This window comes from Malaya genurostris, chromosome 3 (assembly GCF_030247185.1).
Source record: "Malaya genurostris strain Urasoe2022 chromosome 3, Malgen_1.1, whole genome shotgun sequence".
Classification (NCBI taxonomy): Eukaryota; Metazoa; Arthropoda; class Insecta; order Diptera; family Culicidae; genus Malaya; species Malaya genurostris.
This window is the reverse complement of record NC_080572.1, coordinates 118,760,636-118,778,070: the sequence shown is the minus strand read 5'-3', so window position 1 is coordinate 118,778,070 and position 17,435 is coordinate 118,760,636. Positions and strand designations below refer to the sequence as shown.

The window sequence follows — 17,435 nt, the reverse complement described above, 5'->3', positions numbered from 1 at the left end:
AGATTAACTATGCAATTATCTATAGCTTTTTAAAACTGCCCAGTTCAACAAACCAATCTGGGTTCTTTGATTTTTTTCATTATTATTTCGAGAAAGGCTTCCTTCTAGGAGAAATGTAGAATTATTTTCTAGTGTTGAAATGACTATTTCCTAATCACAAACATAAGTTCTGCAAATGCATTTACAATTGAGTTTGATTGGATGTCAAGTTCAGTTAAATTAGTTCTAATGTTAAAGACATGATTCATTTTTACAAGTTTGTAAAACATTTAAGTGAGTTCATACACTCCTGTTATATGCATCTATAAGGAGGCAGATTTACATGATTTTCTCGTAGTGTGTAGTTAAATAAATTTCAAAGAATATCTTTTGAGATTCATTTCAATTTGATGTTATTTTCTGAAAATTTTTAAAATCATTCATCACTTAAATTTTTAGAGTGCTGAATCGATTTTTTTCAACTTCTTCTTCGTAATTATTTTTAAACAGATTACAATTTCCGAGTTATAACGATTTTAAGAAATTTGATTGACCGATTCAAGTTGCACTGCTAAGTGGAAGTATTAGTTCATTTTGAACTGTTGATGCATGGATGAGTCAAAGACGAAATGTGAAAGAAAACGGGTCTTATTGTGCTTTAAGAATTGTATGAAAAATCTGACCAATACATGCGGAGATAAATTTGGAAATCAGTCTTCAATCAAATTGGTTTTTCATCCGTGCAAAACTAACCGTTTGTCTTACTGAAGTCGTGTCAATACTGATTTCTTTTCTAAATTTCTGAAATGACTCGGTATTGGCTTTCATCTAATCATCATTTAATTTGGAGCAAGTATATCCTGATTTCATCAACTTTTCTGCTGCACCAGTTTTCCGCATAGAGACTTACCATTTGCGAGTTAAACCAGTCTTCATTTTCGTGTCAATTGTGTTGATAGTAGCGCGTCCAAGGTGAGGACATTTATAAACCGACAATTAGATCTCAGTTTTTGGTATAACAGAGAATCAATTTTATCCATTTGCATAGTGGAACTTTTCGCTATTCGTCATGAATAAAGACGCCATTGTGAAACCTTTCCTGCACTCATTACAGTACTGTTTATACTCGCATATCAAACCTATACCGATTTTCATCATTTTTGAATTAGCTTAATGAATGAAGCCTATCCTACATATACTTTTAGAACCTCCAGTAAAAACAGTGGGTTTGTTCAGCAAAATACTAAAAAAATATTAGCTCTAGGTAACAAACTCTCGATGATTTTAAACAACTGAAGATCCGTGTGCACACAAAAATCTTATTAAACCGTGTACTTCATAGCCGGCGGGTGGAACTATTATCGTAGACATTGTTTATTGTACGCTCAGGTAGGCAAATGATTGCTGAATCAAAACAACGCCTGGAATAACTTGTTGATTTTGAAATATAATCGAACGGCCCTTAGCGACGGAATAGAACGTACAAAAAGCAATTGTGTCAACAATTTGCAGTCAAAATCATGAATGCATGTCGATGAACTTTAACCTATTGTTCGGTTTATGAATAATTGTTAATCTAGTTTTCAATCAAAATATTAATCACTAGTGTTGGTTAGTAAGTAGCTAAACCATAGAACAAGCTTGTTGAAAATGGATTTATGAAATTTTGAAAATGAACAGTGACTTTGTGCCAAATCAGCCAACAAGCTTGATTCACGTTTATAGTAAGAGGTATGTGTTTTTGAACAATCAATACAAAAATTAATAATAAATTACCACTTACATGTTAGCCTGTTTAATGAGTGCTCAATTAGATTCTACCCTCATGGTTCACAATTCTATTCTCAACCGAAATTGGGGCACCATTGGAAACCGTGCAGTCTGTTGAGAGTGTTTAATATTGATTCCACTATGTCATGATTAATACAACATCAGCGACATTGTTTTGTGTTTCCCTACGAGATGCTATTTTTTTCTAAGCGTAAGAAACCCAGACCCATTAACCAGAATAGTTAACAAAAGATAAATGTTTTAGAACTAAACAGAAATGATTAAAATCAGAAGGAAAGCATTGCCGAAACAGTTGAAGCCAATCGAAACCAAACGTAAGTTTTATGTACAACAACCAAGATACAACATAGGAACAGGATAAGTGAATTTTAAATTTGGTTACCTAGAGACGTCATTTTCGTAACGAGTTCTGGATTTCTAACGGGATTCAGAGTGAAGGAAAATGAGCTCGCTTGCTCTGTTCGTTATCGGGATTTCGTCGGTAAACTACTCTTCGGTAGCGTAGTTTCGGTTCACTTCGAGCGCTCTCTTTATCGTAATGCAGTGCTTCAAGCAGGGCACAAACACACATACACTCCCATTAGCACAATGGAGTTTACCGGTTCACAGGTTTGTCGGGTTCAAGCAATTGCAGTCGCGATAACGTCATTTTTACGATCATGTCAACAATTCACAGTGGTAACCGAGCAAGGAATTCCTCTCCAGCCGTATCCCGAATATAGGAGAACTCCGCTTATTCCGCTTGGTACGCCACCTTCGGTCGATTCATTCACACTGTTTCCTTTCTCGGCGCCCGGGGTAAGGTTAATTGACTCATGGCTGCGTTTTCTTTCTATCAGGAAGCACTATTCCTTCGTATTAGCAGTCACTTTGTAAATATTTTGATAAACTTGGAACGGGAATCACTTATCTCGGTCGCTTTCTCGGATCGAGTTCTACCACTTCACGCTGTTCTCATCAGGCGGCTGGGTACGCAATTGATACTGCGCTCTGGAAAGGTCACTCTAGTAAACGCAATTGTAATGAAACACGAGCTGTTTTCTTTTTCCCCACGATTACATTTCACTGTGGTGGTGGTGGTGGTAGTGCTGTATTTGTAGTATTCTAGCTACGCAGCTACTTTGGTTCTTAGTAAGGTTCAACAACTGATAAAAAACTACATCTGTGAGCTATATACTTGTTTGAACACTACAACTCTTTCGCGAAGAGATCTAAGTAACCTTTGAATCACTTTGTGTGGTATCCTTGGAGTGAGAAATTCACTACAAATAAACTTAACCAGAAAGCCTGGGAATCATGGATCAACCATTTCCAGACTTCACGAGAAAATGCTGGAAGAGTTGGACTACAACGAAAGCGTGAACGATGGACGGTTCATCATCGAGTTAACAAGACACTTTGATTCTTCACTTTTCACACTTTGAATATATCAGGATCTAGCTGGCAGTGACTAAAACGGCAGAATGGAAATTACTCCACATGATATAGATTTTTTTAACTTTGATTTTTTTTGTATCACACACTGATCAGTCTTTGCGATGAGATCGCCGGTGGCAACTTAGCATTCCATCATTCGGCGGACACCAGCCAAATAACCGTTGGTCGGCGAAATCTTTCTGGAACAGCCGTCAGATTTTTCTGCTTTAATCCATATTGTTTGAAACATTCCTTGCGGCCTCCGGCAGTTTAACGAATTACTTTCACTAGCTAGACACTTTTATAACGAGCCGTACATTATTTCTCTTCCGTGAAGGCTAGAGTCGTTTGATGCACTTGCATTTCACCATAAATAATGTTGTTTTAAAACACACTTCTCTGGGCGGACCAATATCTTCTATTTACATCCCGCAATCTTGCACCTCATCTGTATAAATATCAACTACAGCAGAAAACACAACACAAAATACGATACAGTCAGGTTAAGGTCAATGTCGATCACGCTGCTGATGTACGATCCTTCAAGGATAGTGGTTTCGTCGCATGAACAAGAACGACCTGCTGATTTTTTCAGCAACTTTCACTTTTCCCGTTGAACAAAAAATAAAATAAAACAAAACAAATCAAAAGTCCTTCCCACGAAATCACTTTCAATTCCGATCTTACAATCACTACAATCGAAACGTGAACGGAACACAGGAACTGGGATTCGCAAAGAATTACAGTGATAGGGAGAACGATAGAAAGAAAGACGAAAGCACCAATAGTTTCATTCTCCCGGATTCCCGAAGGCACACCCGAGCCAGGACCCGTCTGGAGCACTGTCGAGCGAGGTGCCGGTATGTGCGGTAACCGTGGAAAAGGTGGTCTACGGTGAACACGCGGAACTGGATGCAATGCGAGTCGGAAAAAATCGTGTACGAATCGAAGCAAAGTAGGTTACCAACTGAACGAAGCTGAATCAACCGGGGCCCGAACGAGGGTCCAACAACATTCGCCGATCGTGTCTAAAAGCGTTGTAGCCGCGTGTCGACGTCGCGCTATGCTCTATGCTGCTTTGCACGCTCGGTTCGCCGTCCTCGTCGTCGTCGTTTGCTCTGTTGATGTTTGCCAAACCACTACTGGGATGTTGCGAGAGGGAGAGAGTGTTCATGCTCGCTAACGAAAGAGAAAGAAAGAGCCAGTTATCAAGTGAGCTTTCGAGAGCACGGTAGTTGTTTTTTTTTTCTTCGGGGGGAAATTGTTTCGATCGATGAGAGCACTTTTGATCACGACGCCTACGACCGGGTGGCAGAGTCAAGTTTGAACTTGCTTGTATTAGTGCCCGTGAGAGTCTAGCCGATTACTTCTATGGTGAGGAAAAATCAGGAAGCGAATTTTGATGGAAAAGAGAGAAGTGTTCTATATACTGGCAGATTGCTTCGTTTTCCTCTTGTTGTTGAGGGTTAGCTGCTACCATTGCCGGGTGGTTGCATTTAGCGAAGTATGCAAGTTGGTACTGTTGCATGAAACGATTCAACGACTGAGAAAAAGAGGGAAATTTTATGTACGTACGATGAGAGTGGAAATCTAGCACAAAACACAAGTTTGTGTACGAATGACCAGCTTCTGTCGATATGACTAAACCATTAATCATTAATCCATTCAGCTCTGGAGTGCTATTAGATTATGACGAAGCAAAAAGATGATCATGAATGGGCCTAATAAAATACTCCGAAACAACAATTTTCTTTTTCGAAAATTTTATACTAATGAATTGATTTTGAATTTTAGTTGAATTAAATTATTCCAGTTAAGATAATTTTGAATAGATTTGGAATGGTCGTACTCCCAGGAGCTATATTCAATACATTATACAAATATATCTACGACGAATTTTGTGCTAACTCGAACAAATGTTGGCAGCACCCTCTCAGATTTATTGAAACTTGCTGTATATAAAGACTTTGTCACGAACAACCACTTTGCATACTAGGACAGTTTTTGGAAAAACAAAGCGGATTTTTGTGACAAAATTTTAATTAATATTAAAACTTTAGATGCACACACTAACAGCGCTATGTTGACATATATCGGAATGAAACCAGTGCTACTAGATTTGCCATAATGGATAAATTCATTAGTATTTAACAAGTAACTTCTAGTAATATTCGAAGGCGAAACAGTTTTATTGAAATATAAATACAATGAGTTCTTTTTTTACACGGCGATACGTAACGCGTAACTTCGGAAATCCGAATAAAAAATTCGCGTCACTTCGGCAATCTGCGTGAAAAAACCGGAAAACTAAGGACATTTTTTTTATGTCAAATGCTCTAGAAATGCATGAAATGTACAGATTTCAAACAAATTTTTTTGAAAAGAAATCGACTTAGGGACAAAGAAAATTTTTCAGATTTCCGAAATCTAAAATTTTTGTTTGATGCCAAATGTTTTGGAAATTGTTGAAACGTCGAGAAACTAATGATTTTTTTTGTTGTCGGCATGAAACATTCAGATCTCGGCGTTTCATGCATTTCTACGAAAAAAACAAGAAGACCGGATGAATGAAAATTTGTAAAAAATTCCACGTAAAAAAACCGCGTAACTTCAGAAATCCGCGTAAAATAACCGCATAAAAATCGCTTGAAAAAAGACCTCAGTGTATCAGTCATATAATTAAATGATGTCACGTCAACCTTGCGATACGAAATGAGATGAAAACAATGTGCAATCAAGTAAATTAAGGGGGGGGGGGGGGTCTTAGGGTCTAAATTATGAAAAAAACATCATTTTTGCGAATTTTTTTCAGAAATATCGTTCAACAAAATAAATTCAATCATTTTGTATAATAAAAAGCATCATTCGAACAACATTTTGTAATTTTTCCATGGAAAAATATTGAGAAATAGGTCGGTGAAGAGGCATTTTTGAGGACGCTTCTTAAAAATCATGATTTGCGGTGTCCACTGTATCCCAGCGCAGACTAATCAGGAGTTAATAAATCAAAGCAGCATAGTAAGAGCAGAAATTTTTCTAGACCCCAAAGTTTCTGTTTGATTTTTTTAAAATTTTTTGAATTTTTGGTGGTTGTTTAAATTCAAAAGTACGATTTTTCACGAAAAAGTCGGCCATTTTGAAGCTGTAAAACCTCCCCATAGTAACAAACAACGAAAAGGAAAACGTTGGGGTCTGGTTTTTTATACGTAGAAAGTGTGTGCAAAATTTGAAAAAAAAAATTGGTGTCAACAAATCATAGCAGCATAGATAAAGTAGATGTTTTTCTAGATCCCAACGTTTCTGTTTGCTTTTTTTTTAATTTTTGTTGGATCTTTAAAGTCAAAACTACGATTTTTCATGAAAAAATCGCCTTTTTGTTGCTGTGAAACCTCCCCAAAGTAACAAACAACGAATAAACGTCATTAAATGAAAATAGAGTGACTCTTCGCCTAAAATGAGAATTGAAAAAAATAAACTATAAAGATGGGTGGGTAATGTCAGAGACATAACTGAATGACGCGAATACGAATAAAACTTATATGCTTCTTTAGTTTGAGCGAACTCTATATCTATTTTTACCTTTCTATATATATAATTTTAGAATTATATATATATATATATATATATATATATATATATATATATATATATATATATATATATATATATATATATATATATATATATATATATATATATATACATAAAATATGTATAGAATTCGCTCAAACTTTAGAAAAATTGTCCGAGGCCCGGAGGGCCGAATGTCATGTACCAATCGATTCAGCTCGACGAACTGAACAAATGTCCGTGTGTGTATGTGTGTGTTGTCAATTATGAGATCGAGATCTTAGAGATGGCTGGACCGATTTTTATCAAACTAGTCGCAAATGAAAGGTCTACCCGTCACCCAGAACGCTATTGAATGGTTTTGAGATTGGATGTTTACTTTTAGAGTTATACGAAGTTTTCTGTCAAAATTTTCAGTTTTTTCATACTATCTGTCACATTTTACCTTGAAAACAGAATATGTTTCTATACTTAGATTCCACACGGTAATAGCAATCCAACAAGCCATAGATTGTTAAAATCCGTCCATTTTCAACGGAGATATCGACATTTTTGTATAAGTGACGTTTCCCCCTATTCCAGCACTAGGAGTTTTGAGTGCTGTATGACAAAGCAATGCTTGGGAGCAACGTGAAACACGATTTTTATACTGTTAAATACAATTGTATCTAAGTACCAAAAATACTGTGTACAGCATCCTTTTTCATGACAATTTGCCTCGGACCGATTTTAGCACGGTTCGTTTTTGGCAACATAATCGTTGGAATATAGCATATGTAAACCAGATGATATCAGCATTTTCGAGTTGAAAGTAATTCCATAATTATATTGATTTAAACTACTTACAGCAATAAATGCTGGAAGAACATAACTTCCATATACCATACGATTCAATTTGTCGAGATCAGCAAATACGTGTGTGACAAATAATTTCACTCAATTTTCTCGGAGATGGCTAAACCGTTTTCTACAAACTCAGATTCATATGAAAAGTACACAGAAAAAAATTATGAATTTTACAGGTGACATAATTCGACAAACGATACAATTCACAACTACCACTCACTTGGATTCCAAGCAAGGATTCTAGACCTGCACCTAAAAAAAATATATATGAATTTTACATGTGACATAAACCGTCAAACGATATAATTCATAACTAGGGTAAGGGCTCCCTATTTCATCTCATTTGTAAGGACGTCGCCTTCAAACCTCGATTCAGCCACTAAAATCACTATAACTATTTCATATTACTGCTTCAATCGCCTTGCTCCACATTGAGATTTGATTCACATTCCTTGGAAATTAAAATAATGTTCATAAAACAGTAAAAAACACTTATGAAATGTTCACTACTCTGCTCCTAATTTCATCTCAATGGATTTTTATCCATCCTATCGTTGATCCTTTATTCATCCTATAAATTAGCAATGGCGACAGCAATCAAATCGAAATATTTCACTATTACACTCTCAGGTTCAAAATGTCAGAATTCTTCTTACAAACGGCGTAATGCCAACTATGAGACAATATACGATATTTTTAGAATCAGTTTGAAATCATTTCAACGTTTAAAAATTTTTCAGTCGTTTCCGTTACCCCTCGCTTTAAATTTAAAATTTTACTGAAAAGTTAATTTGGTGAACTTTAAATAAAAACAAAACTGTGATTGTTACTATTTATTCATTAGCCCTTCTTAAAACAAAGTGTAGAGCCAGAGATGCCATTTATACAGACTTATATGTATTGTATAGATTTTTGCGTTCGCATACTAATTAAAATCAAAGTACCGATTTTGTAAAGATTTCCTAAATTTAATACAGATTTGTACAGGTTCATATAAAGAAAGAAGTAAAAAATTAGACTTTTCTTTCTGAGTATCTATTAGTATTTGAGTGCAGTGATTCTTTAAAAGTTTATTAATCAACGGACAAATCACATGTTAAAGTGGAAATCTTTTATGTAGATAATTGATTATGAACACCGACAAACATTTATATTAAAATTTGGAACCAATTTAAACTATTTGAAGCCAGATATTTCCATAGAATATGTATTACGTTGCATAGAAAGTCTATATCTGGTCTACCTGTTTTCACTAATAAAATGATGTTAACAGATTTTATTAGTGAAAACAGATTTAACATCATTTTATTAGTGAAAATAGATAGACCAGATATAGAGTTTCTATGCAACGTAATGCATATTTTCTATGAAAATATCTGGCATCTCTGTGCACAGCCGATGAAACACACACACTTCACAGCGTTATGTTGACGTATAGCGGAATGAAACCAGTGCTACTAGATTTGCCACAATGGTTATTTCATTAGTATTTAACATGCTCTTCCTGGTAATATTCGAAGCCAAAACAGTTTTATTGAAATATTAATATCAATAATATAATTAAACTAATGTCACGGATACCAAAAAACATACTTTTTGATGAGATTTTGAAGAAGAAAAACAATTTTTGATTTGTAACATTATGAGATAACTTGGCAACTTTGCGAAACCAAATGAGATGAAAACAAAGCGCAATCAAGTGAACTAAGTGAAAAACTTTCATCTCATATTTTTAAAGAATTTTATTGTTTGTCGGATAGTTTTTAAAGTATTAAATCGTTAATTAAACAGGTAGCAAGTGAACATTACTTATTATGAAGTCATCCAGCGTTCAATGGTAGTGTAATTGTGCGAAAAAGTGATCATGTTTTGAGACGAATCGATTAGTAGATAATCAGAAACATGACGAACTGTAAATCTTGAGACGAAAATGTGTCCTAAATTGAAAAGTGAGTTTATTTTAAATGAAAAAAACGTTAAACGAAGAACTTAAAACCATTTCTTTCAATAGGAAAGTGTGACAATAGCTTTTATAATCATTTCAAAACATTTCACAGTTTGGTTCAGGTAGGTTTTAAAATATTATTCATGTTCAAAGTAATGAGGTGAAGGGATGAGATGGAAATAGGAGCTCAGAAGAAATAGGGAGCCGTTACCCTATTTGAGTTTTCAAATGACGCAATATTCCACTCGCACAGAATTTTACATGTTCCGAGTGTAATTTGCACTCGACTACCAAGTGCCGCTGTATGGATTTATATTTATCAATTATTCAAAGACCAGATATGAGCTCTGCGGTTCAATCGAGTAACCGATCTAATGTTGTGATCTAATGTTTCTCGGTTCAAGTCGCGCGCTGCTGCTATCGATCTTTTGTTTTTTATTTCATTCGAATTCAAGACATGTAATTTTCAAATCACACAATTTTACATGTTCTTGAATATAAATTTGTGTGAAATATGACACTCCATTTATGTGCATCTTATAAAATGTGAAATCACAAGATTTTTACGAACTGTGTAGTATACTCCCAAACAAGGTTCCTGAATTACGTTTGGATCCGACTTCTGATTGCGGAACCACAGGATGATATATGAAACGAAATTAAAATAATGCAATTCATTTTTCTCGTAGATGGCTGAATCGATCCAAGATTCAAATGAAATTTAAGAATCATCTATGATTCAAATGAGAGGTCTTAAATCCTATAAAACTATTTAGTCAGATCCGACTTCTGGTTTAGGAGATACAGGGTGATTAGTATAAAAATGTTCATTTCAAATGAATTAATCAGGTTTATCGGGTTTACAGATTTGGATAGTCGATTACGAAATAAATTTATTTCAGTTTAAGCGGTATTCGTTTTTGGATTCGGAATGTACCCCCAAATTTTATTTCGCACTACAATTTCTCAAAGATGTCTACACACTGCTCAGGTGAATTTAACTGATTTCGGCTACACCAATTTTAGAATTCCGGTTCCAGTATCGAATCGTTTCTCAAAGCTCAACCAATTTCTCAAAAATTTCTCAAATCGAACTTCAAGAACAAAAATTCAAATTAAAGGACTTAAGGTCCAATACAAAATTGGTGAATTTAATCCGATTCTGGAATAACAGATGATGAGTTTCAAAATTCATACCGATATAGAAGATGTAAATTGTTTGGCGTATTAATTTATGGCCATTCGAATCATTTTGGGTTATGCTAGTTCCTGAATACCGGCTCTGGAAGTACCATAAATAATGACGAAAAACTCTAAAGTGGAACTTACTTCGACATCTCATGGAATGTTCAATCGATTGTCACACGATCATATTGAAATTCGATACGATTTGTAGTTTCGACATTACAGGGTAATGAGTGATAAAAATCTCAATTTGCCGTTTAAAACGACGATAATTAAAATAATGTCATGAGAACTAAAACACCTAATAATATCCATGCAAAAAACACATGCGGATTGATAAAAAAAGGTATCATCTCACTGCTAGGTGGATAAATCACGATCATGTATTTCTATGATGTATGTTTGCCTTGTTTATTAAAAAATAAACAAGGCAAACATACATCATAGAAATACATTTATGTCGAATCTAATCAAAAACTTGGAATGATTGAATTTTCCATGATACTTTAAATAAAATGAACTACTATGGGCAAAAAATAGCAAGACTTCGTACATAACTTCAAAATTCTTTATTTATTCTTCCAAATCTATTTGGTCCCCTTGCGCTAACGTCTACTTGTGCTTAAGTTGTTAAATTCAATTTCCGGAATAGCCTTCAATGCGCGTACCGATTTACGTTTGATGTCTCCAATTGGCTCAAAACGGTTTCCCCGGAGCGGTCGTTTGGGTTTGCTGAATTGCCAAAAGTCACACGAAGCTAAATCAAGCGAATACGGTTGAATTTTTGACGAAAAAAAAACACGAAGAATCAATGCAGTATGCTACGGTGCATTATCGTGGTGCAAAAACCAAGAGTTGTCGACCTATAATTTCAAATAGTACTCCTAGTTGACAGTTTGGCCGGTCGGAAGGAATTCGGAGTGCACCACACCTCGATAATCAAAGTAAACTGTCAACATAGCCTTGATTTTGACTTGCTTTAACTTGACGCGTTCTCGACCCTTTTTAAACAACTTGTACCAATCAAAAAACTTGCTCGCGACATGAAATTATCACCAAAGGCCGTTTGCAACATTGTGAACGTTTCGGCCTCAGAAATTTGATTGAATAATTTCACTCATTGTAAAAATCGCCGATTGCACTTTTAATACTTCAGAAAGACAGACGTATACTAAACACTAATGAATATTTTAACGTGACACTTGGCACCGATGGCACGAAATTCAAAAGAATATTTTTTAATAAAAAACACTTTGGGATTCATAATAACTGATCGGATTCGTCCACTCATAAATTTGTTGTGCAATGTTATCAACAGCCAAATTTTACTAGTCGTATTGTCTATGAACACTACCATTTATCTGAAGAATAAAGGGTTTGAATTACATATATGTATAAGTGATTAGTTGACCACAACAAGTATCACACTCAGCATTCACATCTTTTACTTGTGAACCGAAAGAGCAGTACACAGCTCATGCCAAAGATTTTGATCTGTAATAAAGAATGAACAATTTCGCAATAGGCGCGAAAATCAATTATACCAGAATTTCGGTTATAAAATTAATGACTAAATTTACCGTCTTAAACAACATGCACAAATATGTCTCACTCATACTAGTCGATTGAAAATACTCATGGTTTATAACCATCAATAATTAGTGTCTGTTCTACTAATTAATTATTCCGCATTTCTATGTGTCGGTTTTACACGATGCGCTTTGTTCGATGATTCGTTCCATTCATGTGTTTGGAATTCACACCGAACTTCAACTTTGAGTTCATTTTGAATAACTCATACTAACAAAAATTTTATCATAAATTGCTGAACATATTTTCGATGGTATCGAGAAGAAATTATGTTACAGACTTAAATACAACAAGAGATATTCACAATTAAGTTCTACCCATTCTTGTTTAGGGTAAATTTTGAGAAGGCACCTCATAGTAAAGTAAGTCATAGTCACGACAAAAACAGCAAATTCAAACAAATATTTTGGCATTATTTAGGGAAATTAGAATTAAATTTTTTTATTCGACCTTTAAAAGTAATTAACAAAATTTGTCTCCATAAAGCTGATTTCCCGTGCACTGGCTCATTGGGGTATGAGGCGACGCATTATTGTGTTGAAAGATAACTTTGTCATGGGTCATGGTGAAGCTGAAAGGATTAGGGATGCCGATACCCTAATTACTTTAATGAAATACTAAAAGAATTAGGCAACTTAGAGTGGGAAAAGATACGCCTGCAATCGTCGCCTACAACGACATGAAAATTGTAACCAGGTGAATCTATTCTTGACTATACTTTTTTCTGCTACCGGATGCCGCGTGGCCGCTTGGCTGGTTCTGTCCGTTTGATTATCACAGGGTCTATCAATCTCCCAGTGAACCCAAGTCCTCGATATTTCAATAAACTATCCCCATACACTAGAGCGGACTACGAACTTACCCAGAAATATGCTATTGTAGGTCATACCATTCTGTACGAAGGTAAACTCATTTTCAAACGACCGAAAAGTCAATATTCAAAACACCTTCTTGAGCAATGGCACCGTGCGAAACTGTTCTTGGTGACCGCTTTTCCTGCTGACAGTGTGTTATTAGTCTGCAGTTTAAAATATTTGTCAAATATGTTTACAAGTTTGCTTCACCTTACCCCATACAAAGGTTCAACCATCTGTCAACAAACCACATGGATGCCACCGATCGTGGTGCTAAGGTGAGGGTTACGGAGCAGCCGATATCGTTTCGCTTGTGCCGCCATGCGGAAGTGCGACTTTTCATAGCAAAGTTGAAAGCAGCTCGGAGCTCCACTTTGTCAACTTCCTGCTTGAATGCGCAAACGGCGAACACTTTGCTGCCCAGTCGGAGCACTGGGGAGCAAAAGAAAAAGTTTAAATACAAGTAATAATAATATAAATCGCGAAGAAAAATGCGCGAGAAAGAAAGTCGATTGTTGTTACGACGGATGAGTAACGTCGTCATCCGCATCGCCGTCGTCTTTCATTCGCGCGAACAGTTCAAAATATTGCATACATTGAAAAACGTGCCTTACAGCCTCAAATGATATGAAATATGAGGTCGACCGAATTGTAAATCTTCAAAATCATTGGAGCTGAAAATCCTCAGCGCCAACTGAATTGATGATTGACGAATGAAAATAAAAAAAAACAGAAATCATTGACCTTACACCTCTTTTCTTTTCGTGAACTTCGCAAAACAACACAAAAAATGAGCACAACAACGGAAATGGCGGGGATATCGTTAAACAAATCCATCAGTTGGTGGATGTTTCCGGAATTGTAAACAAAACCATCCAGATTACCATACCGAGAGGGAGAGGGAAATAAACAATACGTTTTTATAATTTATGTGCGTAAGTGAAACTTCTGTTACTCCGTGCTGCTAGCTGTGCGTTTGTGCGTCCAAATAACATAAAATCATAACTCAAAAAACAGGATTGTTCAATTAATATTTTGTTTGACAAATCATATCCATTCAAAGTGGTCAATTGGTAACATTACCATTACAATGTATGAATTTACTCATGCAACTTGTGAACGATTACTGTGGTGCGTTGCATTGACTGATAGGCCAAAGTATGAGTAAATAAAAACAAATTGTTTCAAACGCTCTATAATAAATAATAGCAAAATTGTACTGGAAGAACAAGTATTGAAATAATAATCAAAGAAGAACTTCACTAAAAAAATTGGTCGGTTCTTACAATACTTCTCCCCCGGCTGGTGAATGGTATCGACATACAGATACAACTTGAGAACAAGTTTATGCTGAAGGTCTCCCATAAAGCATAAAAATCTGCATCATGATAACATTTTGGTTCTATGAAGAAAGGGATTAGTGATCAAACAAATGATTAAAAAAACAAATCAAAATTTTACGCAAAACAAATATCATACAATTTTTCATGTAAAAAAGTAGAAGTTAGAAATTTATGACTGAGTGCATAATTTTCAACATTTTTTCAGCTGCCTAGTACACTAAAAAGTTTTCATCGCGTCAACATTTTCTTCAAAGTAATCTTCAATAGAAACAATTCACATTCAACTGAAAGAGAATTAGACTATGATTGTGACTAATTGCTTTTGTCTTCTGATTACTTTCGCGCACCCAGAAAAAAATAGTTTTATCACAAAATGGTACAATCTCTTTAAATCACGGTTTTACCTTTCTCTATAGAAAGGTATTAGAATTGCTGGAAAAACCGACTTTCGAACGGAGCCTCGGTGACCCATAGTGTTATATACCATTCGACTCAGTTCGACGCGATCGGAAAATGTTTGTGTGTGTACACTTTTCGAAGATATTCGCTCAATTTTCTCAGAGATTGCTGAACCGATTTCAACAAACTAACACTCGTTTGATAGCTACTGTTGGGCCACTGACCAAGTTCAAAGATTAAACGGCTGATTTTTTGTTCCGGAGATATGATGGTATAAGTGACGTAACCGACAAAACACGTTGATTTGTACCGCTCTTATATCAATATAAGGGTGCCAAAATTTTGGGATCACCTCTATTTTCGTTAATCTCTAGTGCTCAAAAGTTTAAGCACCTGGAAATAAGCCTTCATGCAAAATTTGAGCTAAATCGGACATGCGCAAGGGGTGCTGCCCGGTGGTAAAGGTTTGACAATTTTCGATCTTGAAAAAGCACCATAGGGGCGAGTACATGAAATTTCCAAAAACGAAAAATTTTTTTGATGCCGAAACTCTTAAAACTGCATGAAAAGTCGAGATTTAGTGTCATCTCAAAAAAAATTTTTTTTGAAAAAAATCAACTTTCTGGGACTTGAAATTTTTAAAGTCCCCAAAAAATCGATTTTTTCAAAAAATTTTTTTTTAGAGATGACACTAAATCTCGACGTTTCATGCAATTCTAAGCCTTTTGGCATCAAAATTTTTTTTTCGATTTCGAAAATTTCATGTATCCCCCCCCCCCCCCTATGGTGATTTTTAAAGATATATGAAAATTCCACTCAGTGTTGGTGATTGCCGAAAATTTGACAGAAGCTGCTATATTGCTATCTATATTGTATACAACATTTTCAATCCGGTAGAAGATGCTACAAGAACTCGAGTCTCTCAATGCATGAACCGCGAGAGAATTTTTCTACATTTCTTCGCTCAACTTCATACTCTGAGTATTTCACGGCCCTTAAAAAAATTACAGTCTGATAATGATCGTTGCTGTGTGGAATTTTCCAAAAGAGAATCGCAAGTTGACAATTATCGCAGAAAATTGAATCGATGATTCAACTTGATGATTCTCATGCTAGGTTGCAATATTTCAAAACCTTTGTGTGGAGCATTCACAGACATTTTCATAGTCACAACTTATACAAAGGTTTTATGCACATCGTTAGAATAAGCGGCAGTAGTAAAATGATTCTATCGCAATTATCAACTGTCTGTATAGAATCGGATCGCGAAACGAGAATAAGCGATTGTTTGTTGCTTCAGAGAGGATCCCCACAACAGCCTGCTAGCCTTTGATTCTCAGAAATGTCATCGAGAGAAATTCCCTCTCGCACTGGTGTCTATTCTATGTTAAATGAGCCATGCCGGGTTTTTGTTGTTGCGATGATATCAGTCTCTCTTTGATGGCACTGATTCCATCGTGTGAGGAGTTGCTGATGAGCGTTCTTTGATACGATAAAAGCCATCCTTGATTCCACTAAGTGGACTAAGAAGGTTTTTTTTTTAGATTAGCATCACTCTTCTCGTACAAATAGGCAACGCAAATGTCAAGCACTAGTTTGGAAAAATGAAGCTGACTGTGTGACATAAACACTGAAGCATGCTTTTGTGAACTACTCGAATCAATCTGAATCAATTGGTGTCAAAATTAGTATCTGAAATTATATAATAAAAGTATGAAATATATTTTCATGAGACTGTTATGATAGAAGAGAAAGGCATTATCACACCACTAGGTGGATTAGGAAGGGTTTTTTAGATTAGCATCACTCTTCTCAAAGTCAAAAATAAAAAAATAAAAATGAGCCTTATATAACTAATGGCGCAAATAGATTCGAAATATTGAAAACTGATTTCAAAATCATTAGAATTAGTAAGACTTGTTAGCTGGTGTTCAAAAAAACACACTCCGGCTGTTTTGGTTTCCAAAATCAGAAGCACTCGAGATAGTATTCAAATGCTCAGGAATTGATCTAATATCAGTAATATCAAAGATGTCTGAACTGATATAGTTGAAAAAACTTATGATTACATCAGTTGAGATTGAGCTGCGTTATTGTTCATAACACCTGAAAATATTTTACTCTGCTTAACTGCATCGGTGTTCCAAAGGTTGGAAATTGGGTGCCGTACGAGTAGATCGGTGGTATGGAAGCATGGAATGTCGTTTGAGCGAAAAGTACATATATTATAATAACTCTAAACGTTAAAAAACATACCCTAAGTCAGGCGCTAACCAAATAATTTCCAACGAGAGATATTCGTGTAGAACCTTTTATTTTACATTTTTAGTTACATGTTTTGAGAGTCTACTCGTGAAATTACATTTATGGATCCGTAGAATTACAAAAGTTATCTGCCGTTCTATCGAGTGAGGTTAGGTGCACCGGCGAAACCTGATTCGCTTCATTTAGAGGTTATCCTATGATTGTGCTTTGGGTACATAACCGTTTTTACTATTCTTTACGTTTCGTCGGGAG

General features: G+C 35.5%; 1 protein-coding gene across 1 annotated transcript in view; it reads right to left on the bottom strand.

The window, feature by feature from the left end:
- LOC131434436 (hormone receptor 4-like) overlaps positions 1-4,200 on the bottom strand; it is a 71,098-nt gene extending 66,898 nt beyond the window's left edge. The window contains exon 1 of the mRNA XM_058601149.1: positions 2,153-4,200. Within this exon, the coding sequence (XP_058457132.1) occupies positions 2,153-2,165 (13 nt within the window). The 5' untranslated portion in view covers positions 2,166-4,200. The remainder of the gene's footprint in view (positions 1-2,152) is intronic.
- Between the last annotated feature and the right edge of the window lie 13,235 nt (positions 4,201-17,435).